This window comes from Akebia trifoliata, chromosome 4, assembly GCF_017979445.1.
Source record: "Akebia trifoliata isolate Shusen 1 chromosome 4, ASM1797944v1, whole genome shotgun sequence".
NCBI classification, from domain to species: domain Eukaryota; kingdom Viridiplantae; phylum Streptophyta; class Magnoliopsida; order Ranunculales; family Lardizabalaceae; genus Akebia; species Akebia trifoliata.
In genome coordinates this window covers 10,154,794-10,182,434 of record NC_141378.1, presented here as the reverse complement: position 1 = coordinate 10,182,434, position 27,641 = coordinate 10,154,794, and the positions used below count along the sequence as shown (strand labels likewise).

The 27,641-nt window shown below is 35.1% G+C and overlaps 1 protein-coding gene and 1 pseudogene across 9 annotated transcripts; one reads left to right on the top strand and one right to left on the bottom strand.

Annotated features, from left to right (window-relative positions):
- The first annotated feature begins 72 nt into the window (after positions 1-72).
- LOC147403681 (rho GTPase-activating protein REN1-like) lies at positions 73-24,223 on the top strand. 9 transcript variants are annotated; one of them, XM_086439360.1, is made up of 25 exons: positions 75-297; positions 549-620; positions 759-827; positions 1,515-1,551; positions 3,011-3,087; positions 4,434-4,504; positions 4,618-4,696; positions 5,687-5,831; positions 7,093-7,212; positions 8,689-8,766; positions 8,871-8,926; positions 9,448-9,517; positions 10,981-11,065; positions 13,912-14,155; positions 15,675-15,905; positions 17,671-17,997; positions 18,146-18,195; positions 18,393-18,453; positions 18,550-18,633; positions 19,559-19,672; positions 19,761-19,930; positions 20,988-21,054; positions 21,631-21,843; positions 22,377-22,664; positions 23,639-24,223. In XM_086439360.1, exons 2-25 carry the CDS (start codon positions 591-593, stop codon positions 23,798-23,800), a joined length of 2,928 nt encoding a protein of 975 aa, XP_086295486.1. In that variant the 5' UTR covers positions 75-297; positions 549-590; the 3' UTR covers positions 23,801-24,223. The 9 variants fall into 9 exon arrangements, with proteins under 9 accessions (XP_086295488.1, XP_086295486.1, XP_086295487.1 ...); XM_086439361.1 differs by having other exon boundaries at positions 76-297; positions 22,404-22,664; positions 23,636-24,223; XM_086439353.1 differs by having other exon boundaries at positions 76-297; positions 23,636-24,223.
- Positions 24,224-26,099: 1,876 nt separating this feature from the next.
- LOC147403680 (mitochondrial uncoupling protein 5 pseudogene) lies at positions 26,100-27,558 on the bottom strand (annotated as a pseudogene).
- Positions 27,559-27,641: the final 83 nt, after the last annotated feature.

Sequence of the window (27,641 nt, the reverse complement as noted above, 5' to 3'; positions counted from 1 at the left end):
CACAAACGTGTGAGAGAGGGAAAAAAGAAAATGATGTTTCCACTTGGTCCAATGAAATTGTGGGATTTCCAAAGGTCTCGGAATCGTGGGTCTCCAAAATCCCACTCTAAAACGCCGGTCTCCAAAATCGCACTCTTCAATCGCTATTTTATATTACACCGAAATTACTTGCTTGACCAACGGGTTTCCGTTGGAAAATCTTAGACGAATTTAGAGAGAGAAAAAAAAAGGTGACTTTTACGTATTTTCTCTCTCCATCTATTCGCGAAATTTGCGTTTCGAAGCCATTATTGTCCTGTAAGGTTTCGCATTGATCTTCAATTTCGATCTCTGTTTCCATTTTCTTCTTCTTCTCTCATTTGATCTCTACGAATCTTGGTTTTGCTTATTAGAAGAATTGATTTTGATTCTACCAGAAATTCTGAAAATGTATTGGTAGTTAATGTTAGATTCAACGATTTCTTTTATCTGTATTATTGATTTGCGGTTGTTTCTGTGTTTTTTGTGTTTCTTCGTGAATTTGATTGATGAAAATGTAGGATTTTCAGGTCTAATCTCGAGATCTGAGGGGATGTGATTCTGTATCAGGGATGGATTCTCGAAACGTGGACATGAATCAGGTAAGAATTGATAATTTGCTTAAATTGGGGATCTAATGCAGTTTTGATATTAACTTTTAGGTTTTAAATTATGTATTAGAGGAATTTAGGAGGGAATGCTGAGATTTATGGTGAAAACTGTCTTACTTTGTGTTTCAGAGAGATGGTGGTGTCACAGCTGCTCCGTCTCTACCGGCTGATCAGCTGCGTTCTCGTGCTGGAAATATGGTAATTGTCGTTTTGATTTGCATGTCCATTGTTGTGGAATCTAAGTTGCTATTAAACATATTTTTATGGGAAAATTTCCTTAAGGATGATGCTGAACATTAAAATGTACAACTGTACATTCTGATGTGGTGGTGCATACATAACCATAGACTCTTTTCATTGAGATACGTGTGAAAAGCATCTATGGTTATGTATGCACCACCACATCAGAATGTCAGAATCGATGTACATTTCAATGTTACTCCAACCCGACTCTTTCCTTGAAAGGTAGAAAAAAATTGTGAAAAAAAAATTTCAATGTTACTCCAACCCGACTCAGAGCACTATTAATTTTGATTTCAAAAATGATAAACTACTGTTTTCGGAATTATAATATTTTACTTAAAGCAGGGAAAAAAAATTCCTGTTCTATAAAACAGTAAATAGTTTCCCTGATTTAGTTTCAGTAAATGGTTGAAGAAATTCCCACTTTATCAAACAGTAAATTTTTTCCCCAATTTAAGTGAAATGTTTTAATTCCGAATATGATGATTTGCTGTTTTTTGTAATTAAAATGAGTAGTATGCCAAAATGGGTATTTCATAATTTTCAGTGCATGTTTTGGTAAATCAACCAATTGTTATTGATTTGTGTCTTTGTGGACGGAAGTTCTATATACTAAAGACTGCGAAATTTATGTGATTTCAGGTTTTCAAAAGTGGGCCACTATTCATATCATCCAAAGGTGTGTGTTGCTTCTTTTTGGTAGTCTATGTTTTGCACCAAGAAATAATTTTTATTACTGTTTTGCTAATGCTTTGATATGTTCATCTAAGTAATTAATTCTTGTGTGTTTTTTTCTCCATGGTTATCAGTATATGTTTTTCAGCACATGAAATCTGAATCGCCCTGTTTTGGAAATCTTAGGGAACTTACTCTCCCAACAAAAAAAAAAAGGAAAAAGAAAGAAAGAAAGGAAAATTGAAGTATAAAAGTTATGGATGTTACCGGGGACCTATTGAGACAAGTCCATGTGCTGTTGGGTGTTTATTTTCAATTTCTTTTACCTTGGTTGGGAACTTAAAGTTTTTGTCCTCATTAATAGTTTTTGCAATGAGAAGATGATCTTAAAAATGTGTCACTGCCATACTTCTTCATTGAGCATGTGACTTACTTTTTAGGTCAAGTAATTGTGTGAAAATTCACCAAAGAAAGTGTTAATAAAAATATGTTAAATAGAGAAAAGAAGGAAAACTTAAATTAGATTCATACATTCGAAGAATGCTGACATAACCTTCGTTAATAAGTTCATGATATCGTTGGGAAGATGTTTGTAACCTTTCAGTCTCTTAGTATCATTTTCTTTTTTTGCTTTCTTCTTTTCTTGTTGTTGTTTTTCCCTTGGTTGGTCATCTTGACCTTCCCCTTGTATTGCTTTTCTTTCCCTTAATTATCAAAAAAAAAAAAAAGTTTGACTATACAAAGTTTCTTTGTTTTCACTTCTGAAATATATTTTTGTGTGGAATATTTCTAGCATTTACCTGTGCTACACTTTGGGTTCAATTTGAAGGTTTTGTCGTCTCTAGGTTTATGGCTAAAACCCTGAAGCATATGGTGCCTAGCATCTGTCTTGGACATAGATATCTTAGTGCATCTGTGGTCCAGTCTAAAGGTGGACCTTTTTATTAATATTGACCAACAGTTCTGAGTCATAGCTTCCTGCAATCGGCCAAATAGTAATGCATATTTCACATAAATAAGTCGTTAGTTTTAGTGTACCTTTCACCCACTTGTGCCACGTGAGCATCATCATCTATGCCGTTATCTCAAACAGTGGGGTTGGTGACATTAATTTTATTTCTCCATTCAATTCTTGCTTGAGTTATATCTTTTGTCAAGGCGATTTCACTCTGCTAGCTCATGATAATTAGTCAAAGCTTTGTGATATAACATTTTCTCTTCTATCAATTTTACAGGTTGTATGTTCTCTCTTCTGACATGTAATGCTGTCACAAATTTTCTTTTATATAATTTATAAATATGTTTCTGCCCTTTCATAGTCGATGAGAATAAGCTGATCATTCTGAGATACATTTACAGTTGGCATGCTGTCTGCTTCATCTTCATTCTTTTTCTTCTTTATTTGGTTATTTAGGATTATGGATCTATATGAAATAAATATTTCATAATTAATGCGTATGTAGGAATAGGATGGACATCGTGGAAGAAAAGGTGGTTTATTTTGACCCGAACATCATTGGTCTTTTTCAGGAGTGACCCAGTAAGCAATTGTGTTTATCTCTCTCTGGTTTATATTTTAGTTTGTAAGTTTTCTTTTCATATCATATGTCATAGTCATCTCAAAATTTTAATTTAATAGTATATATATATATTAATATGAAATCCCAAGGAGTTGGCCTAGTGGCAAGCCGAGCCTTGATAAGCTCCTTAGGAAGGGTAGGTCAAGTGTTTGAAACTCCACGAAGCAATGAATTCCTTGGGGCCAAACTCCAAGGTCCGGTTGACCTTTGACTCAACTAGTTGCACGTAAGACTTTCCGAGGGGGCGGTGCGTGTGACCGTGGGATTAGTCTCACCCGAAGGGTGGGGATACCCATGATAAGCATATATAAAGGAGTGTGGAGTGTTGATCCCACGACCTAGGTTCAAACCTTGTTGAACCACCTTCACATTGACCTCTAACCACTTTGCTTGCCTAGCAACAAAAAAAAAAAACTTATTTTTTAATGGATGTCATGTGCATTTCGTCATTCACAAAATAAAGGGTCCTTAATGGTTGATATTATCAATGTGGCTCGGTTTTGTGAACCTTAGATGCGTGTTGTGAGAAGAATAAAGGGGGTAAGAAAGAAATTCAATAATCTTATATATTTTAGAATTTAATCATTCCCTAATAATTATTGAACACATTAAAGGTAATTTTTTGATAGATAAAGGGCAAACGATAGGTGGCCACCCTTCAACGACACAATGATGACACCTCGAGAAATGAGATGATCCAGATTAAGGATCTTCTCCAATTATTTATAAAAAGGGATCTTTCCAAGTTTGCTGACCAAATAGAAAATGCCCTCGACAGCACTTCCGTATCCCAACTGATTTTTTATGTCTGGTGATTGCTGACATAGTGCTCCTATCACTCTACCATCTCCCTTTGTTTTGGGCTAGAGTCTGCAAAACAGTAATTGCATTAATACAACAGTATGACTGATAACTGAAAAGCGGATCTATAATGCGACATTCTTGGTAGAGGAAGGACCCAGAGCTAAGGTCTTATAATGAAGAGATGAGTTGGAAGGAAAAAGGTACATTAGGCTGAGCTGGACCAAATTTAAGCGCTTGGTTATGATTGTGTATATACATTGTTAGATAAATTTTTGGTTGTAGCTTGGATTGGAAAACACACTGAATTTTTTTATTTTATTTTTTATTTAAAAAAAAATAAAATTCATGTATGTGTGCTACTGGTGTTGCCATTTGAAATGACAGATTTACTGATTATGGTTCAACAGGGATCAAGATTTTTTTGTTGATTTCAACTCTTAGCATGCCTTGACATTGTTAATTTTTCACTGTAGTTTATACTGACTGTTATTTTACATTCCAGAGTATTATTCCTCAAAGAGGGAGTGAGGTGAATTTGACACTTGGTGGTATTGACCTTAACAACTCAGGGAGGTCAGCATGTCATGAATTTTTAGTTGAAATTTTCCTGCTTTTGTACAGTGATTGAAAACGAAGCATATGGCTTTCTAGCCAGCTACTAATATTTCTCCAGTGGGCAATTGCAGTGTGGTTGTTAGAGAAGATAAAAAACTCTTGACTGTGCTCTTCCCTGATGGTCGTGATGGTCGGGCTTTCACGCTTAAGGTGCTTTCTTGTTTGTCTATACTGAAAAAGTGCTTTAGGGATATGATTTTTTTTTCATGGAATCCATTCCCCTACCCTCAACTTTAAGCCAAGAGTATTTCAAAATTTTCAAATTTTTCTCTGCCACTTTTCAGTTTCAACAGCTGAAGCAAATTTCAATGTTATTTTTTCCAGACCTATCATCATCACCACTCTACTGTAGATAGCAATTTATATCTTTATTTCCCATTTTTCTTCCTTCATTTCCAAATTCCCTCCCTATATTTATGTCTGCCCCATTTACTCTTCTTCTTATTATTGCCTATATCTTACAAGTTTTTTCTATTTTTAGACTTTATATGGAGATCTAGGATCTTTGTCGGGGGTGACCTATATGACAAACTACAATCCTTTAACTGTACACATGTCTTATGTGCAAGGATGTGGGACATTCCACTAATGAGATCTTCTATCAACTGACCTGTTTGGAGTACCATAACCATTTGATTATTTGTTTATGGGAAGTTAACACTGTATTGTATGAACGTAAGAAAAAAAGCCGTCATTTACAATTGAAAACAAGTGAGAGATTCTTACAGGAGAAAAGAAGCAAGAATCGAAACTATAAAACAGTGTGGCTCCAATTGAAAACCAAGTCTTCAAATTGGATATTGTAGTTTCTAAGGTTTCATAAGAGAAAGAAGAAGATTCGAGAACTAATGAGATAAGGGGCTGTATTCTCAATGATACACACACCAGTCTAATCTCATCTTATATTAAAGTTTTATCCATATAACAAAAGTGCCACTTTTCAGTGATAAATGCACTTATTTGGAATAACAAATATCTAAACCTCTAATTGCACCTATTTTAACATTTGTAACATGTTTAGTGGAACCAATGTAAACAGAGGGAAGAGGGGAAGGAACAAAAGAAAAATGTGGTTCTGCTTTTGTTATTAAATTCTGATGCTTGACACTGCAAATGGTTATGTTCCTTTGGACGTGACAGGCTGAAACTTCAGAAGATCTGTATGACTGGAAGGCCGCACTTGAAAATGCTTTGGCACAAGCACCGAGTGCAGCTCTTGTGATTGGTCAGAATGGCATCTTCCGCAATGATCCAACTGATACAGTTGATATGTCTTCTGAACAGGGTATGCTTCTCTTCATGGTGTTCTTTGCATGTAATGGTGTTCGACTTTGCACCTAGAATGTGTGCTTGTGCTTTATGCTTGTTGTAAAGAAAATGCTCACATAACTCTATAAACTTGTTGCTCCTGCCAAAGTGAGGTTGATAACATTGATAAACTTATGAGAGATTCTATTGCCACAACAACTTTTGCTAGCGCCATGCAAATTCATATGGAAGTCACCAAAAATATAGCACATATTTGGAGTGGTGTTAGCAAAAGTTGATGTGGCAATAGAAGTTCTCTAAACTCGTTCAGCTGCTCATAAGTTTGCTCAAATTGGGAGCTCACTGCTCATGAACTGTTATTTGCTTTTCCTAAATAGACATATACTCATTTACACTGAACAGATGGCAAAATATATGATAAAATTATAAGGGCATGCTCATATAAGTAAGCAAGAACTCATGGGTGTCACTTTCCGAGCCTTTGGTAGCTGATTGGCGGCATAGTCATCTAGCTGGGGTGTTTTGGAATAAGATGGCAAGGGAAAAATTTGGAAAAACTGGGAAAAATAGGTTTAGGGCTGTGTAATTGTTCCTACTAAGCAGTGTTTTCATAGTATATTATTAAATTCTGTAATAAACTACAATAGTAGTTCCTCAAATCCCATATTAATATCATCTGTACATCCACAAAAAGTAACTGCAGGTGTACAAGACATTCAAGGTTTATATTGTTCAAAATTTATTAAAAAAAAGATTACAATCAAGAATCCAAGTTAGGACTCATCCACCGATGAAAATCATCAAATCAATGTCACCCTTACTTAGTCTCTGATGCTTTATTGGTAAAATTCCGAAATATCCCTTTTTACATTTTTTTCTTGATTTAATCGCTAGAAATCACGACTTATTGAAAAAAGTCGCGATTAAATCAATGAAGGAAAAAAATTCACAATTAAATTGTGACTTTTTTAATAAGTCATCGAATTTGGTGACTATCATTGGTGGTATTTCCTCGTGTTCGTTGATCTGTGAAATTGGACATATATGCTTATGATGCATATTTCATCCTTTTATTTTCTCTTGTTTTCTTTTTTTTTTTTTCCCATTTTTGCTCTTCCCTTTGCTCTTTCGTGGTAATTATTGTGCGCATATTCATGTAATAGAGTTTTGGATTAGAGGTCTTTTGTTGCGGATACGATACATGGTTCTTTTTGAACTTGAATAAGCTTTCTTGCTTGGTGCTTCAGTCCATTAAGGAGTTTTTTTTTTTTGGGTAGGGGGTGATAGGCGGCCTGCAAAGTCTTTGGTGGTTGGTAGGCCAATTTTACTTGCTTTGGAAGATATTGATGGAGCTCCGTCTTTCTTGGAGAAAGCACTTACGTTTGTTGAACAATATGGTAAGATGTTCTTTGCTATGCTATTTTAAACTTTATCTTAATCCTCTTAGTCCTACTTGATTTCTTCTCTAATCTCCTAATGTCAAGGTTTACAATCTTGGTCTCAGGGTATATCTAGTTACAAAAAGCAGGACATACTCCTTTCTTTGGTCAATAGATTTTCCCCGAGTTTATTACTTTATTACCTATTGGGGACACTATATTTTCATGAATGCGTAAATTTCTAATTATATTTTATAGTCATTTGACTGATCTGTCTCTCATCTCTATTATGCTCAATTAATGAACATGTTCTTGGTTACCCAACTTTCAGCTCCATAAAGCATATCTGGTTTTACTGCCATCTTTAACATGTAATTCGTTCGTACACAAATGTTTAGGGTGAAAATAAAGCAAACTAAAATTTTTCCCAAATTTCATCCCAAAAATTCCTTACTGTGTGCAAAATCGGTTTAAATGCATCAATTTGGTAGATCTGAAGCATCTACACCTCCAAAGCTCATAAAAAAAAAGGTTTGGACTGGGTATTTCTCCTATTCCTTTAATTGTTTAAACCCCAACTTTTACTCTTGTCCTCACACAAACTTTACTACCTCGCCAACGTGGCACCTTCACTCCAGCTATCATTATTATCATTAATCATATTTCACCATGAATTCTATCTTGAGCCCCACCCACCTATCTATAGAGAAACAATTCATTAAAGTTGTTGTTGTTTTTTTTTTTTTTTCAAATTTACTTATTTACAATTGTTAGAAGAATCAGCCTGAAGTCTTTGGGATAAGGCTTTGATGGAAGAAAAAAGTTTGGTCAACATATATGATTTAGGGGGGCATTCCAGGCTCGGGAATCAGTAAGAGTTCTGTAGAAATCCACTTTTCACCAAACTCTCAATCAAAATGGACAGTAATTTTGTGAGAGATGGAAATTTAATTTAGTGGAGCAACATAAACTAGGAATGTTTTTTCTTGATTTAGTGCTTCTGGAAGTATTGTCTGTTTAAATTTATTACCTTCTGGCTTCTGAAAGATGTCTATGAGCTGAAGGCTTGTAAGATGATAAAACTAAGATGCAATTGATAGTATTCTAGCGGAATACGGGAATCTATGATATGATGTGTACTTATCTTTCTATAATATAATAACCCTTATACAATGCATTATCCTATTTTTTGTGAAGAATTTGTGGAAAAAATAAGCTTTGGATATTATATATTTGTAAATTGGTACTAGCTTGTTTTCTATTGAGTTGTATTTACTTCAATGCTTGGAGAAAATGGAGGGGAAAATATGTGGCTATATTGAAGGATCCATTTATTTGGGATTGATGGTGGGATCAACGAAGTGAGTTGGGGTTTTCTTTTTCATAATCAATACAACGTAACCATTCCAGTTCCAGGCTTTACACAATCGTATTTTTTCAATAGATACATTACCATACTTTTCAAAGTGACCTTTTAAAATTTTTGTTCATCAGGAGTCAAAGTAGAAGGTATCTTCCGACATGCTGCTGATGTTGATGATGTTGATCGTCGACTTCAGGAATATGAACAGGGTTTGTCTGCTTGGGCCCACTGCAGTTCTCATTAAATGCCTTTTGTGTTTTCTATTGTGACATCACATCTTAAATTGTTTCTCAGTCATGTTGCAAACTTTCAGGGAAGAATGAATTTTCTCCAGAGGAAGATGCACATGTCATTGCTGATTGTATCAAGGTATTCATTTCTCAATGTGAAACCCCTTCCTTTCTAACGTAGTAAGATTTTGAGCCTTACTAAAGGTCATTTTGCTCAAATGGATTACCACATCAGAAATCCAACACCACAGCCCTCTAAAGTTTCATACAAAAAATTCTGATCCAAAAAAAGAAAAAAAAGATTCAAGAAACAATTTCTTTTGAACTAAGTCCAAGGTTTTGAAAATGACTTCTACCGAACTTCAACACAACTCCCAAAATTAAAAATGAGATTCAATGGTGTAACCTTTTCTTGAATATTTTTTTCTTCAAAATTCATAGAATTTTTTTTTCTACAACCCTGAAGCATCGGATCATGTTTTTGGATGCCAAGAGGTGAGCCCAAGGACCCTTAGTAAGGGTTAAATCCTTACTAACTTAGTAAGGCTAGGGAGACTCTTTCTCAATCACTGTGAAACAATTGAAAACTGGTTATTGTGGTTCAGCATTCTCTATTCTATGATTCCCTAATATATTTTCTGCTTGTCATAATGTTTCCAGCGTGTTATTCGGGAGTTACCATCATCCCCTGTTCCTGCATCTTGTTGCAAGGCACTTTTAGAAGCATGTAGTAAGTCATTGGTTTTGGACAAATATATTTCAAATGTTTTTATCTTTCCCTATTGCGTATGGAGATATTCAGAACATAGGTCTTTTATCTACAGCAACCTAACCCAACTAAAACTCACCTTAGATCCCCATTTACCCCAACCGAACCCATCTTTAACCTTATACATCTTGCTAAGACTTTTCTTGCTGCGCAATTAACCTAGATTAACCCTTCCCTATTAAGCCTTGTTTATTAATTTTACATAAATTTTGAACTTGAAAGTTGCAGATATTTCTTTGGTTATTCTTGTATTATATTACATTACCATTACTTGGGTACACTATTGAACTTAGACCCATCTTGAAATCCTTGGGAGTTCAATACGCTTTAATTGAGTATTGGATTGAAGCCTTAGGCGGAAGTTCAATCATACATTAGTGTCTCTTGGTTCTAACACTTGAGGGATTTTCTTTTTTGGGATTGTGATTGCCTTTAGGATTTGGATTTCAATTACCTGTTAAACTTTCTTTATCATATGTGGTCGCATGGGCTTAGATCTATGTTTGAATTGCTTATTTTATTTAATCCTTGTCTCATACTCACACTAATGTTCTGCATCAGTTTTGTTTATAAAACATTAAGAATATTATTGTAACAGTTTAAAATCCATAAAGTCAGGTTTATTTATGTGCAAAAAAAAAAAAGAAACTGTCAATGACATAATTTTTTTCATTTTGAAGATGAACTCGGTAGCAAATCCATTTTTTCCAGTCCCCCAAAAAAGTTTTCAATCTAAGTGTAAATATCATTTTCTATAAACGATAATGAAGTTCAAACTTCAAAATACATCTTTTCTTCATCTCAAAATTATATGTTTTCTCAGGTCAACATACTTCCTTCTCAACTAGATTGATCAAGTTTTGCTTTCAGTGTTGTCTTTGTCTTTCCACACAATATTTCAACTAAACTGGTGCGGATGAAAGGACAAATGGACTAAACTTTGGTTCAGGCTTTATTTTCTTTTCCATAATAGTTGTCAACAAAAGTTTTTCATTTTGCTTGTGTGCATTGTAATGTCATAATATGTTTTTTTGCATTACCTTAAACATTTCCCATGGCCACATTGCCTACTAAGATTTTTTTCTTTTAAGTTTTATACATTTGTGGATACTTCTGTCAAGAAAGTTATTATCCCTGAAATTGCTGGGTTTTGTTATGTTTTCAGTGGGTATCATCTATTTCTTGGTCCTCAGTTTGTTGGTTTTTTTTCCTCTCTGTATGTGAAACAATCCAGGGCATATTGTACAATTTCCTAAACCATGGTCATCTATGCTCTACTTGACCCCTGCCACCATCATCATCAAGCTTTATACCCGTTTTTTTGTTTTGGTTGTAATAAGTTATACTTGACCATACATCTTTATTTTCTTCTATATGCAATTTGATTATTTCTCATTGTTGGTCGATTTTGCAATCTTTTCTAGGAACTGATCGTAAGGTAAGACTCAATGCTATGCGTGCTGCAATATCTGAAACTTTCCCTGAGCCAAATCGACTTTTATTACAAAGGTATTTGAATTATCACTGTAATTATTATTAGCTTTTGTGACTCTCCGCTTGTTTGTGCAGATTATTATATTCATCCGGTTTTTATTTTTTCCCTTTAATTAACTCCTAATTTTTTTTTGTCTCATTCAACATTTTGAAACTTGACCAAGCGTTCAACCGTGAAAACTGGATTAATCAACGAGTCAAAATTGGGTTGGCTTGGTATATTTATCTGACATCATTATTAAAATAAAAAATAAAAGGACACGTAAACATCAAAATGGTAAATAGAAGAGCAAAAAGGGTTATTTTTGTTACTACGTAAAGAGAAGAACCAGAGAGAGATGCCAAACATTGCTGGAAAATGGCTACTTCAAACACTTAAGACAAGTCAACAATCAATATTTTGGCCTAGTAGCCAAATCAGGGGTTGGAGTGAACTGGTGAAGTCTGGCGAAGTAACATGATCATTTTACCTTTGGGGAATATTGGGAGAGTGATATGTGTCAATCTGAAAGATCATACAAGAAACAAACCATGATCAAGAATTAAATCACCAAATGTAATTATTTTGAATTGATTTAAAAATAAAGAAAAATTAGTAAGCCTATTTTTAACGAGTTCAGTAACTTAGTATTAGTGGGATTCGAATCTAGGTTTCTAATATCATCACCCAAAGACTTTACCAATTAAACTAGCTCGATCCTGCTTGTGAATTGATGTCCTGACTACAATTCACAATCATCATTTTCTATGGACACTGCACTTGTAAGGGGTTCGAACTTTGATACTCTTCTAACATTGATAATCTTACTACAAAATCTATCACAACTGAACTAATCTATGACAACTTTCCTCTATAGACTTGTTTGCTTCTCAGCGAATCTCCATAACCATTTTCAAGAAGAGCCTGATTTATCATCTTAATACTTCTAAATCCTTTATCACTCTTTGGGCTATAGTTTCGTTTTTGTTTTCTATTTTATTTTAGTTATGGGTCTATTTTATGTTTTTTGAGTCTTATTTGTTTTAGAAGTTTATTATTAAGGTATTTTAATTAGTAGGAGAATTTTTTTTTCGAAATTGAGAATTTTCTATTTGTAGAAAGTTTCTATTTCGGGAAAATATTGTTTTAGGAAAGTTACCTTGAAGTAAAAGGTATAGTCAATTTAGGAGTCTTTTTAGGTTTTAGCAACTTGTTTTTTCTATTCAAACAATGTTATAGATTATTTTAGGAAGAATTATTAAAAGAAATAATTGATTTCTTTCAATGAGTTTTTTGAGTGAATACTCTCCAATGGGGTGGTTTGGTGTGAGTTATCCATTATTCTTGGTGTGATTCCAAGGTCCTATCATTCTATCATTTTTCTCACACTCTTTTAAATTTTTTCTTCTCTTTGTTTTGTTGTTTTAATACATATGTGAAACCCAAATATCCTAACAAAAATCAATATTCCTGCCCTGAAATTTTGTAGGACACATTTTTTTCCTTCTATTATTGATTTTCTTGAATTCATAAACTCTTGAATTCTTGATTCTTGAAACCCCAAACCTATTTGTTTTGTTTTCTTTATCCTAGACCTTTTACCTTATAAACCTAAATCCCTAACAATTGCAAAATGTCTTAATTAACTTCACAATCTAAACCCTTGTGGGTTTTTACGGTAATCCTATCGTAGCCCAAATCCTTTACCTAATCTCAAACCAGATTCTGATGCAAAACTGTGAGGGGAGATAAGAAAATATGGGGTATTAGTGAATTTGGTTTAGGATTTGGGTAAGGATTAAAGTTTTGAGATTAGGTTTACGATTTAGATTAAGATAGGGTAAACCCAAAAGGTAAAATGAAAACAATGATTGTAGGTATGACACAATCCCAATAAAAATGGTTAAAGGTTTGTAGGGTAAGTGAAGGATTAAAGATTAGGTTAAGATTTGAAAAGAGATTAATGAAATAAGGGTTAAAGAAAATGGGGAAGGATTAAGAGTAAAATAAAATGGGTTTCAAGAATCAAGAATCAAGAAAAAAAAAAAAAACAACAAGGATTAAAAGAAAATCAAGAAAAGATGATTCTTGATGGGTTCAATAATTCAAGATGTCAAGAAAATCAAGAAAAACAAAAGAATAAAAAAGACTACAAAAAAAATAATTGTTATAGTGGACTCACTCCAAAATGGCCTCACACCATACCTATTGTGGGGAAGATCAAGCTCAAGCTTTCTTTTTATTCATTCATTAAAAAAAATCCTAATATAATCTATATAAAGAAAATAAATCAAGAATCCTAGTCAAACTAAAATACCAAATAAATAAACATAATTTTCGTAACTTTCTCTCTCCTAATTTTTAAACCCTAATAAACTTAAATAAAAGACAAAGTAAAGTTACTTAATTGCTCCTAAATATTATACTAAGACCATGGGCCAATAAAACATGAAAATAATCCTAAAAAACATGAAAACAAAATCCTAAAACAAAATTCTAAATAAAAATAAAAATCTACTCTTTAAGATTTGATGTCCCTATCAATTCTCCTCGACTGGAAAGATTTCACCACTGGCAAAATAAAATTGTAGTAATTCTCATCATCGGTTGCGTTCCACATTAGATTCCCTACCTCGTAGTACATCTTCTTTCCTCTCCGTCTTGCGTCACCCTTCCTTTTATAGGTGTACATTTCCTCACAGCTCAGAAACATATATTTTGTAACCCTCCTTCCTATTATTCTATAGGAAATTCCTGTAAAAAATTTTCATTGCTTTTCATCAAAAATATCTACATGGATAACAAATACATGTATTCATTTGTTGAATTTACATATGTTCATATTTTCATTTTATTAATAATAATTTATTTTTGACTTCAGAATACTTAAGATGATGCAAATTGTGGCTTCTCACAAATCTGAGAATCGGATGACCTCTTCAGCTGTGGCTGCTTGCATGGCACCCTTACTTCTAGGTCCCCTTATGGCGGGTGATTGTGAGCTCGACCATGATTTTAGTATGGCCGGGGATAGTTCTCTTCAACTCATGCAAGCTGCTGCAGCGGCTAACCATGCTCAAGCCATTGTGATAACTCTATTGGAGGAGTATAACAAACTATTTGGGGTAAACTACTTGTCATCCCTTATCTAAGTTTATGGGAACCTGGGAATCAGTTTTTTTTATTCTTATTCTTAAAGTTAATTTTTGCAATTTGTAGCTATAGTTTAGCACAAGGTAGTGTTTAAGTGTACTTTGTCTTCTTAGAGAATATTACAGTTCATGTGGCAACAAAATATTTAGTTCCATCTAAATCATTTGTCTTTTTGCATTGGAAATGTGTGTCTGATCTTCAGGTTCCCTTGTGCGTATAAGAGGAAGCTATTTATTAGTTTGGTTTACAATCATTATATGTAGTTTATGAAGAATCTTGTTATGGAAAAGTTACATTTTTCATTGAAATTGCTAATAATTTAGGTATTCCATATTCTATTATCAGATTGTTTCTTATTTTATTTGAAATTGGCTTTTAGGGTTTCGTCTCCAATTTGGGAATTTGCTTTTCTAATGTGTTGTTGAAGACATATTTAACCCTCACTCGTGTTCACTGATGATGGCAATATTTTAGTCCAGTCTCACTTGTAATGTTTAGCAATAAATAACAACTTTGATAATCAGTATGCTACTGATGCAAGACGACGAGGGAAGAAAAGAAAATATGGGGTTTAGGGAATTTGGATTAGGATTTTGGGTAAGGATTTGGGCGACAATAGGAAAATGGCTTCCAAAATCCCAATTGGCTATATGTTGAAATGTAAAACACAAAGTTTTCCAATTACAACATTTTGAAATTGCGATTAAGGGAATGTTTAGGATATTTAGTTGGAGTTAAGTGATAAGGTATAGGGTAATGAGATTAATGAAATAAGGATTAAAGAAAATGGAGAAAGGATTAAGGGTTGGGTTTTGTGGGTTTCAAGAATCAAGAATCAAGACAATCAAGAAAAACAAGGATATAAAAAAAAAAAATCAAGAACAAAGGATTCTTGATAGATTCGAGAATTTAAGATTTCAAGAAAATAAAAAAAAATGGAAACATGAGAAGTTGATAGAAAAGATAGAACCTTTGAATCATACCAAGGGTTTCTTGGAATTACACAAAGAATGGTGGAGAACTCACTTCATTCCATGAAAGAAACTCATTCTCTATTCATCAAAATTCTTATAAACCTAAATCCACATTCCTCAACCAACAGTGATGTAAGTTCATGCTCAATTACACGTTAGCATATAAACAGAATCCTCATCTTGATGGATTTTGAAGCTCTGCCATGTATGAACTCTTTATCAACTACAGGCCCCTCTCATGTTGAGTGCAACACAATTAGAAATACTATGTCACAGTCAAGATGTTATAAGTTGAAGCTTTCCTTTAATGGTGATGTTAAATTAAGATTTAAACGTGTGAGAAACTAGCAAATATCTTGTTAAGTTTGAAACGACCACTTATTTCATGGTGTGTTATTTAAATCTCTCGAATCACTAAAGCCACTTCTCTAATATTTCTACTATTGAACGGGTTTGCTGCATTGCTTCTTTTTTTCTTCAATGACATCATTTGCTGAACTCAACAAAGCGTTGGCAGGATGATGGCTTACAGGAGGGTTCTATTTCGCCTGATCTGTACTCTGAGTTAGAAGAGAGTGGAAGTGAGGACGAGGAACCAAGTGATGATGATGAGATCCTTGAAGATAATGGTTTCATTGATTCTGAAGAGGATCTTGATGCCGATACAGAAGATGATCATGAAGGTGCATCAAGTGAAACAGTCAGTGAAAGCTCTAACAATCGCAGTGATGATCAATATGACGATAAGGCTCGTACTGTACTTCTTACCATGCATCTCTACCCTCACGTGAAAGCACAAACAATGACATGATAATAAGATTTTGATAGGGTTTAAAATGGGTCAGGTTCAGACCGGATCTAGCCATATCCAAATTTGTTATTCGGACCTGTATCTGACTCGGATCCTATTAGCTAAAATCATATATGAACCATTTTGCTTTCACTATAGCCGGATCTGACCTAACCAAATTACTTGATTCGGGTTGGATAATTTCATATCGTTTAACTTTTTTTTCTTTTCTATATTTCTTTTCTAGTTGTTATACTATTCTATTTTGTTATTATAATTCTTTTGTTTTCTAAGAATTCGTGTTATATTAAAGCAGTAGAAAAAGATATTTTGAAAAACAAAAAAATATAATTTTCAGAGCAATATATCATTCGGATCTAGGAGGGTATAGGATGGATCTGTATCCAACTCGGATAAGGGACATCAACCCAGATTCGAGCCATTTTTTATTTGGGTCTACTACAAGGGTTCAACACTAACTTAAGATTTGGATCACTCAGATTTCTTATAAAATCCGACCCATTTTATGCCCTATGGTTTTAGTCTTGAATTCTTAAGATAAGACACTGATTAAATAGATTCACAACTGGTTCCTGAGTTTGTAAATATAGAGTTATGACTTTAATGTGAATGGTTAGGTGTCATTGATTTGTCGTTCATATTTTTGAAAATCTATTGATTTGATCATTATTTATTTTATAATCCTGTAATCCGGAAGCAAACATCTCCATTTCACATAATATTTTTTTAGAGAAGAAAAAACTCTCAGTTGTAGATTTATCTGAACATATGCAAATTGAACTCTACTGAGTCATGGATATGCTGGCTTGTTTTGGCCAGTACATAAATCTTATCTTTTAAAATTTCTATGATTTGAATGCAATTTTAGGGTCAGTTTTAGGTGAATGTGTACTTTTTGTTCTTTCTAACAAACCATAAAAATAGAAGGAACAATGGGTATTTCTAATAATTGCCTGGCATCGCCTAATATGCATCACAAGAAACACATCCATCTGCACAATTTGCAAAGTTGTGAATTCAGACTATTGAGGGTTTATAAAAGCTTGTTTGATTTGACAATGAGTTGAGGGCATGGATCACTGTGACTGCCGTTTTTTCCTTGCTTTGCTCTAGATTGCTCAAGTGATGATACATGAGTTTGATTTATATGAAAAAGAAAGATCTTTCATTTGTATGCCTATGAGCTTATGATAGTATTTCCATAGTGCATATCAGAATCACCTAGTTGACTGTCCTGTCACTATTTGCAAGTTTTGCACAAAACTTTTTAATTATATGGTGAAATATGGAATATTTATAATAAAAAAAAGTGATGAAATAATTACTCATTATATATTATTATTTTGGTATTTTCCATGGTTGAGGCTCTCCATCAACATGACTGTCAGGATTTGAGGAAAAATACAGATTTCCTTGAGATTGGTTCCAGTTTTCTAGAACGTTAAACCAATACATGAGAAAACAAAGATTTCCTGCTCAGACTTTGTAATGGTTCTAGAGTCTCGCTTTACAGATGTTGAAATTAAACATTCCATATTTGGAGATTTAAGAAGATTGTGGTCCTGTACATGTGTTTTGTACATCTACAGGATGCTTTGCAATCATGTTCTTTTGTTTTGTGACGTTTTATCATTATTTGTTTGCTGCTTTCGTGCTCATATTTTTTTATAACATATTGACACAAACTCCTCTGGAGATGCAGTCATCTGAAGGTTCTGATTCAGATTTGGGATCTCATCACGGCAATGAAGATTTTGAAACCAGTCATAAGGCATCAAGGGGAAATCAAATGCCATTGTCTCAGCATGATAATGTACAGAGTAATGGAAATTTGCAGGGTCAAAGTCATACTAGTTTGGTAGTGCGCACCATTGAGTCTTGTGAACCTCCGAAAGTTGTCCCAACTTCAGCAAGTCTAGAACCTAAGTCAGCAGAAAATGGTCCATCCTTGTGCATTACAAAATCTACAAATAAATCAAATGAACCTTTACCCGGTGTCAAACGCCCAACTATTTGGGGACGTACCTCTGTGAGTATTTGATCTGGCATTATTTTTTGTTCTTGAAGATGGGTCATTCTGAATTTTCACATTTCTTTTTTTTCAATTAATTTCATTATATTCATGTAACTGTATATCCCATTCCTTGCTACAATGTGTTATGTATCTCTCTCTCCAGGCAAGAAAGAATCTTTCAATGGAAGCCATTGATATCACCATCGAAGACGAGTAAGTGATGTAGCCATGATCTATGCAAAGCCAAGTTGATGTATCTTTGTTTTATTACAACTTTGTTGTTTTTTCTTACATCTTTTATCTCTTAATTTGATTCTCAGAATCTATTTAAAGCTTTCATTTTATGTGAATATGGCAAACGTTTTTTTTTTTTTTTTTTTTTCATATTTCTATGCTACCATTTTCTTCAGGGATGCCGTTCAAAGGCTTGAGACCACTAAAACTGATTTGCAAAATAGAATTGCAAAAGAGGTAGAGCCGCCAGTTAATGTGTTTCTTTTGCAAAGTATCTTATGCTAAACTGTCTGAAATTTTAAGTTCAATAATACCAATGTGGTTTCATGCTAGGCAAAAGAGAACGCACTTCTGCATGCACGTTTGGAAAGACGAAAGCAGGCTTTGCATGAGCGCCGTTTAGCTCTTGAGCAAGATGTATAATTTTATATTCAGACTTTGCTTCTCTCTTTTCCTTGAAGAGGTCCTTTGTTGCTCAGTGTTTTGCACATGCAAAGATGATTTTTTTGGTCTGAGCTGATTATTGATGCATGTTAGAAACATAGCACAAACAGATGAGACTATGCTCTAGTGCTTTTTTTTGCTTAGGGAAATTGAACTATACCTGCCTATATATATATTTATATATGTTTTTTTCCCTTTCATATCTCTATTTTTTGTTTTCCTAGACTCTAAATCGGTGGATCCTGTTTCATTAAACTATTTATGCCCCCTTAATTTGAGTCAATGATGTATTTTACATTGATTGTTCCATTCAAAAGTTTTTAAAATATCTTTACTATTTATATTGGTCTTTGTTAATTTGTATTTAATATTGAACTGTAAGCATGGATTGAGTTTTGAGTGTTATATTAATCTAAAACTCGATGCGCTGGGAATAGATGTGGGAATCGTTATATGAAGGACCATTCAAGTACTATTTTTTTGTCTTGTCTGGAGGTAAACTCTACCTTGAGGTGAAATACAAATTTTGAAGAAGAATCAGAGGGGTTCTACTTTGGAACTGAATCATGCCTCATGCACTAGAAATGAAATATGAGTGTAGTTGGGTGTTTATCATATGGGTGTCGTTGTATCTTGTTGGTTCTGTTCTCCTTGACCACTTTAAATATAATTTTGGATTTACCTATCAAAAAAATGATCGGGAAGTTGTTAACTCTCAGAGACTTTGATTAAGTCTAATGATTGTTTGTTTTCAATTTCATCACTACAAAAGATATTGGACTATACCTTGAAATTAGTTTGTGGTTGCATATAAATACTTTCAAAGGATATTTACCTATTATGCTCGGAAGGGAAGACTCAAAATATTTATTACTTAGGTGTTAATTTTGACAAACAGGTAGCGAGACTGCAGGAGCAGTTACAAAAAGAGAAAGATCTAAGGAAAACTATGGAAGCTGGGTTGAATACACCCCTGGGATGTTTGCCCATCCCAGCCAATATTGATAAGAAGGTTGGTTTGGAACAATATTAGCAATTTTCTGCCTATTGAATTGATTGCAGTTGTTCACCCAATATATAATTTTTCAATGTGGCTCAAGACAAAGGAGGGACTTGAGGAAATCGCTCAGGCGGAATCAGACATCATTAATCTAAAGCAGAAGGTATCTGATCTCCACGTGCAGCTTAATCAACAACGCAAAAACAACTTTGGGTCTGTGAGTGAATCATGCAGTCAACACCAACAAAGTCCGAATGATCAAGCAAGACAGTAAGTTTCTTTGTACTCCGCTCATGTCATCTTTCTTGACTTGAGTCATGTTTTTCCCTGTTGGAAGTCTCATGTTATAACTTGCTTGGATAGTATCCCAACTGCATCAGTTACCCTGAGACACAGTTATTGAGATTCTAACCTTGATGACTTAGAACAATGGTTGCAATGTTGCACAGTGTAAGAGCTTTACTGTTCTTTTCTTTTTGTTCTTAATTTCTTTGGAGGCTTTAAAGTGACATCTTCTCTTACTTCCTTATTTTTTCTTTGCAAAAACCAGTTAACTATGAATTCTGTTCCATTGCTTCATACCTCTTATCAATATTGGATTTAGATTTCAGTCAGTGCTCATTTCTTGTTCTTCAACCTTTCCAAGACCTTTTCATAAGGTGCAATCCCTGGCTTTACATGCCATCTAGGAAAACTAGGTCTCCTACTTTTATGGTTGAGCATCTTTATCTTGCCATATTACTTTCGTTCTTTGTGGGTAGGTGAGTGGATGATTGGTGGATAAGTTTGTGGTATCATTGCACTATGACTTTACCAACATAGAAAATGACATCTTCTTGAAGTCTTATGTTGCCACCAAGTATGCATGTTTTAACTAGATCAGTAATTCAAGAGAAAAACGAAAAAACCAAATGCCTTACAAGTACAGGAGAAAAAACCAATGGTTCTAGCAAACACTTTTTTCCCCACTTTTGAGATTTATCTCGTCTTCTGTGTCTAATTAACCAATAACATTCACTTTAAAATTTATAAATAAAAATGAAAAAAATAAATAAATAGAAAAAGGTCAACAACATTGCACCATTCTTTCGGAATACTAACAGAGAGCTTACCATGCTTTCATCTATGTTGGTCCATGTCATTCTTTCTGATATTAGTGGTTTTAAAATGCCACTGTTGACATATAAAAGTTATTGATGCCACATGGTGTTCTCTATGATAGTCACCTACATGTACGCCTAAGGCTTGTGTGGTGTCTGAATACACAGTCATTGCTGCATTTCTTGTACTGAGTAAATTTTCTTTGTGAAATATGTGTTGAATATAGGAAAGATCTACAAGAAGTTGAAGGTACAACTGCTGCACCTCATCATGAAAGGTCAAAAAGAAGTGAGGTATGTCTTCCAAGTTCTGGACATTTCAGTTATTTAGTATTTTCTTACATAATTGTGCAGTGAGCTTTAGATTAGTAATATTTGTTGCAAACATTAGAGTAAATTCATTTTTTTTCCTAAATAATTAGTACCCCGAAAGAACTGCTTACGTGTGTGGGAAACATATCTACTTCCACAGTTTCAAAAATAATTTGAGAATGAGACCACTGAGAGTCATTTCGGTATCATTCATGACCAAGACTAGACAGAATGCGAGTTTTAAAACCATGTCAACGTCTGTATGGTTTTTCTTCAAATTTCAAATAGAAAACTAACTGTTCCACGTCTTACCTGATGCTGGACTAAGTATAGCTGAAGCTCAAAAGTTAGAACTGATATACTTAGTCCAGCATCAGGTAAGACGTGGAACAGTTAGTTTTCTATTACATTACATGGACTTAATCAGGTGATAAGACTCGATTACATTACATTCTAGTCAATCCTTTTCCTCTGTACTATGCTTCTTTAGCAATTTTTTATTTAGAGTTGATGCATTTCATAGTAACTGTAGGTGATGCCTATTCCTATATACAACAGGATACTTCATCCATAACAGATAGCAGGAAAGTGAGAACACAGAATCCACCATCTCTTTCAAAGAAACAACCGGCTGACAAGCAACAACTGGATTCAACGGTTCATGAAAGTACCAAACCTGTAGAAGCTGCTGCTACTTCATCTTCTATCGAACCAGTTACAGTTGCACCTGATGCTTCATCAAGCTCTAAGAAGTCTGGTGCAAAGGTTGAGGTAGGATGCCAGTTTTCAGTTTGTCATATATTTCTGTACAAGAACCTTGCACTTTATGATTTTTTCATTAAATCATGTCATATGTGGATTAGGTGTCTCAAATTCTTTCTTGTATTCCCTTGGACCCCTATGATTTATGAATATTTGGGCCTAGGTGTGTTATATGAAACTTCTTTAAGACAAAAATATGGACTTGATCAGGTGATTAAGACAGGCAGAATCATACAGAGTCATAATCTCTCTCTTTTTTTTTTCTTTCTTTCTATACTATGCTTCTTTAGATGTAATGGTTTTTAAAGTATTATTTTTTTAATAAGTAGAGGAATATATAAAAACTCTGTCCATGACAGGCTAATGAGAATATTTTTCCAGCATTAGTGATACTAAATTTTGGATTATTACACACTTTTTTTCTTGATGGAAATCTCCCTATGGGTATACTAATGGTTTAATTGTATAACTCACCAGCATTAATCATCATCAAGGCCTTATGTTCCAAAAATTTGTAGTTTAGTTCAGTATCTTTTCCACAGGTGAATGCCTTTTTGTCCATGCAACAGGATACTTCATACACTACAGATAGTGAGAAGGTGAGAACACAGAATGCACTGTCTTTACCAAGGAAACAGCCGACTGAGAAGAAACAGTTGGATTCTTCTTTTTTATTAAAGAAACAGGTGGCTGAGAAGCAACAGTTGGATTCGGCAATTCACGACAGTACCAAATCTGGAGTGGCTGCCGCTACTTCATCTTCGGTGGAGTCAGTTACCGCTGCATCTACTGCTTCATCCAATTCTAAGAAGTCTGCTGCGAAGGTTGAGGTAGGCCTTTACATTATGCATCACTATGATAGTAGTTTTCTGTTATTTATTTTGGTATGAAAATTCGATACTTCTATGATATTTCAGTACTTCATGTCTGTGGTTTGGGTGTCTCAAATTCTCTCTTGCATGCCCCTATGTACTCCCTATGAACTATGGGCCCAAGGGGCCTTATTTATGAGACCCCCAGCCTCCCCTCCAAATAGGGGTTTGGGCATAGTAACCAAGTTTGGATTTGGCAATTATTTGGCGGGGGGGTTAGCTTGGTTTAATTTGGGAAAGCTTCAAAAAAACAAATCTGGGAATTATAAAAAAAATGATTTTTTGACAATAAAATAAGTGTATTATGGGGTTCGAGTTTCGAGAGATGGAGAGAGGCAGAAGTAATGATTGATTTAATAGGGAAAAAATCTGACCGATTAATTCCGCGAATCATCAATTAATTCAGGGAATAATCAGGCAACCACTTATTCATCAAATTTTCCCTTACTTTTGGGAGAAAAAAATGGAGCATTTGTGACTTGGGACAGTGTGTTCAGGGGCAATGCCCTCAAAGTGTAAACCATGGGTATCTTCGCATTATAGAAATTGTACAGTTTCTGGGTATATTTCTTGTTGATCCAGGAAAAGTTATTGGGACTCTTACATACTATATCGTCTTGGGCTTATTTTGCACCTCTACTGCCATCACTCATGAATATGGCCCTTAGTGGTTACTGATGAACCACATAAATGAGTGTTATTCATATCTGTGGGCATGTAATTTTTTATTTTTATTTTCCTTTTTTTTGCATTGCCATCAATTGTTGTTGATCTTCTATTTCTGCAAAACGTCAGTATTTCTTCGTAGGGTCTATTTATTTGCTTTTAGATAGCCTGAAACATTGCAAAACTTGCTAGTGTCTTCAGTAGCTTTTGTATTGGTTGATCAGAATGGAACAAAGTTTTTAACTTCACATTTGTGTTTACAGCAGGGAAATGTTTCCACATCTTCTGCATTGGCAAAGCTAACAACCCGACTCAACTTTTTGAAAGAACGGAGAACCCAAGTTGTAAATGAGCTTCAAAACATTGAACATGGTCGAGGATCAGATGGTCATTCTCTTGGTCCTCCTCCATTGACCAACTCCAGATGATACAAGATCGATATGGTAGGTAGAGCAGTAGGTTATGATCTTATTCCCTTACGTCCTCTGCCTTTACAACATCGCTCCTGTGCTTCATATGTAAATGGTTGTACCGGTTTACATTTATTTTCAATTAATTGTTATAGAAAGGACCACCAAATTTCTGCCTTGGCAGGCTTGGCTTGGAACCTCAATAGGTTGGCTATTAAGGCAGATGAATTCCAGAAACCTCTTATGTACAGGTTGTCTTCCTCCTTCATGTAGTCTGTACTTTGCTTCTGTGTTGATTTTCACTGGTGCAGACATGGTGGTGGAACTCTAGAAAATTTACTGTGAGCAAATGCACAACTAATATCATTCTTCGTCAAAGTTATATCTGTAAAAAGCCATAGTTTGGATGTCAAGAATTCCTTTAATTTGTGTTTTCAGGAAGACTTTTAGATTCTTTTCATCAAAAGCACTTTTCGAAGTTAAGAGTATGTTTGGTGTGCACTTGGGTTCTAGTAAAGCCATTAACCAAAAAGGGTTTAGAAGTTGAACTTGTCCTGATGAGCCTTAGCTCTAGAAGTCAGATGAAGCAAAAGTTCTGGGATATTGAGATGAATGCCCCTTTATCGCTAATGCCGACAATTTCTAGGATTATAGATACCCTTTGCCTCGTGTTTACTCATCAAACATCCAAACTTCTGAAAACTCCTTAAAATGTTGTGGATCTCAAAAACTACTTCATGAACGTTGTCAATAAGCAATTGAGGTGCAATCAACCACACAATTCTTATTGAAGTTAGGGAATGAGATAGAAGCATGTCATTGTTGGTAGTACTGCCAAAGAGAAGTTTTTGTAGCAACGAAAATTTCTGCAGTTACTTTGATATTCAATCCGTTTCACACTTTGATGATGTGGGTGTGTACCAAATCATCTATGGTTCTGTTCTCTGCACACCTCCACATCAGCTAAGTGTGAAATGGAGTGAATTTCCAGGTCATCCAGCATGGACACTTTCTGTTGTTGCGTGTGATTTTAATGGAAAAAAAAAAAGGATTTAATGGAAGATAATCTGTTATTGAGTCGTGCTGGCGTAACATTGATTCTGATGTACATTTTAATGTTACTTCAGCATTATCCTTTGTTATTATATATAATAACAACATCCTCAAAAGCCTTATCCCATAGACTTGGGATCGATTCTTGACTTAAAAGTAGAAGTTGAGGGGGCTTTTTAAATGGGTCTCTCAATGAAGAATGTGGTCAAAGGTTATTTCATCAGTTTGAAAACATTATAGGGGTATGTCAAAATTTACCAAAACATGAAGGGGGGGGTATAGGTCTCAAAATCACCCTAAATATAAAGAAATAGAAATACAATTTTTGTCCAGAACCTTTAATGGAGAAATGAGCCAGTCATGAACTTTACTTGGCATCCATTATTACTTCCTCCCCCCACCCAAAAGCCACTTCCTGATATTTTGCTTATTATTCTAATATTCAGTTGTGGACACGTGGATGGCATTGAAGAGTAAGAAAAAGGGTTCCAGTCATATAAAATGGCAACTAATCCACAATTCACTGGAGGGTCCCGTTCGCCACCCTTAGTTTTACCACACACTTTAACAAACGCGTTTTGTCTTACATGGGTTAGAAGTTTCGGAATGAGCTGATTTTTGGTGAGATGATCTCTATGGTGAGGAGATCATCCTCACCAAAAATCAGCTCATTCCAAAACTTCTAACCCCATCAAAATTGATTTAAAAAAAATGGACGGTCCACGATTTTTCAACGTGTAAACATAGGGCTAAACATTTCGAATGGGCTGATTTTTGGGGAGGATGATCTTCTAATCATAGAGATCATCCTCACCAAAAATCAGCTCATTCCAAAACTTCTAACCCATGTAGGACAAAAAACGTTTGTTAAAGTGTGTGGTAAAACTTAGGGTGCTGAACATTCCCTTCACTGGAACCTCATATCGCACTTCCGCACTTCTTAACGCGAAAGTTGATAGGAAACTCATAAATGCTTTTTTTTTTTTTTACTCATATCCCGATGAAAGCATCTATGAAAGAAGTGAGACATGCTGAGGTCACTTCAACATAATTCTAAAAAAACATGGTCGAAGAAGTAAAGAAGAACTTTATCCACACTTTTACGCCTTAAATAATTGTTCTAATTGATTATTGGACCCAAAAGGCCAAAATGAATTATTCTTTTACTAAAATTTCAGATCCTAAAATAATTGATTATCAGATTCAATGCACCCCACTGAAGAAACATTATCAAATTATCGATAAAAGCTGTAACCCACCAAACTAAAACCAAACCGCGTATTATTATACCACTCGTTCATTTAGGCTGGTTTCGGCACGGTGGCCCCACATCAAATATTCCAAAATAACAGGTCTTTTAATATCCACGTGCCTAACACACGCTTACACTAATATTAGACTAATACTAAAAATAATAATAATAATATTAATTCTAATTTTGTCGTCATCATCATAATCATAATCATCACCAATCAGAAATCTTTGAGAACCTTTCGGACCTGTTCTAGGGTCACAAACAACACCACAGTAAACGGTCCCTGCCTCGAGATTGTAGGAATAAATCCCTTGTAAAGAGCCATAGGTCCCTCTGCGCGCACTGTCTTCATGGCGCAATCTAGCGCACCACAGTAAGGTGGGGTCACACCTGGGTCCACCTTCATGTTCATCACTCTCGTTTTGATCACATCAATCGGATTCGAAGCAACGGCTGCTACAAACCCCGCAGAAAAACTTGCTGTTACGTGGGTCCCAAGTCCATCACTCATCAATTTTTTTTCTAATATCGTCTCTTTGATCTGATCGTACGATGCCAGTTGTGATGCTGTCACAATCATGGCCCGATTCACCGTAAGAGATGATCCGCGCCACAGGCTAGTAATCCCCTCTTGTTTTGACATCCTAGAGATTGCGTCAATCACGCTCTTGTAGTTTCTTCGTTGGGCTGCGGGAAGCCGACCATCGGCTTGCATACGAACCATGGCTACATCGGCTGGGTTTCCTACTGCCGCGCCAATGCCTCCGGCTATAAGGCCAGCTGCTATCTTGCGCACGAGAGGCATGTTTCCTGAACTGGGATCTGACCATTTTTGCTTCAAAATGTCGTAAATGCCCATACGTGTTGTAGAATATAGGGTTTGGCGGAGAACTGTAGCCGATACGCCAGAAAAGAGAGCCGGTACGCCTTCGGTTTGAAAGATACGGATACCAACAGAGATGGGTCCGATACGTGGAGCGGATACGGGTACGGGGTTGGATCGTACTGCGGAAGCAGCGTTGAAAGCGTAAGCTGGGCGGAGATTTTGGACCGTAGGATTTGGGGGATTTAGGGTTTCTCCTTGAAGCTGCATTCGGACCTTGATTAGGTCTAGAGGGTGAGTCGAACACCCTGCAACGATCGATGCGATCCCTCCTTCAACAAAACCTTTGACGCCCATTTCGATTTTTCTCTTAAAAATTCGATTTTGATCGTGAAATTGAATTGGGGTTTTGAGATTTGGTGAGATTTTTAGGTCTCAGAAGAGAAATTTGGGGAAAAATCGAATCGAAGAAAATTTTAAGAAAAAGAGGAAGACCAGTTGGAATTGGAGGTCATCTCACTGGAAACCAGGAGATGTGAGTGGAGGGCAAAGGCAACAGAGGAAGAATGAGGGACGTTTGGCCTCTGAGACATGCAGAGTAAAAAGAGAAGAGAGACTGAAACAATGGATGGTTTGATTTGGGGGAAAAAATTGAGAATTTATAGGAGGGGACTAGGGAGAGACATTAAGGTTAATTCTTCTAATCTAAATAAATTAACGCGGTTCTG

Coding starts and splice junctions, on each gene's coding strand:
- LOC147403681 (XM_086439353.1), top strand. CDS start 591: ATGGATTCTCGAAACGTGGACATGAATCAG. Junction 621..758: donor GAAACGTGGACATGAATCAG/GTAAGAATTGAT, acceptor TTTGTGTTTCAG/AGAGATGGTGGTGTCACAGC. Junction 14,156..15,674: donor AGTATAACAAACTATTTGGG/GTAAACTACTTG, acceptor AAGCGTTGGCAG/GATGATGGCTTACAGGAGGG.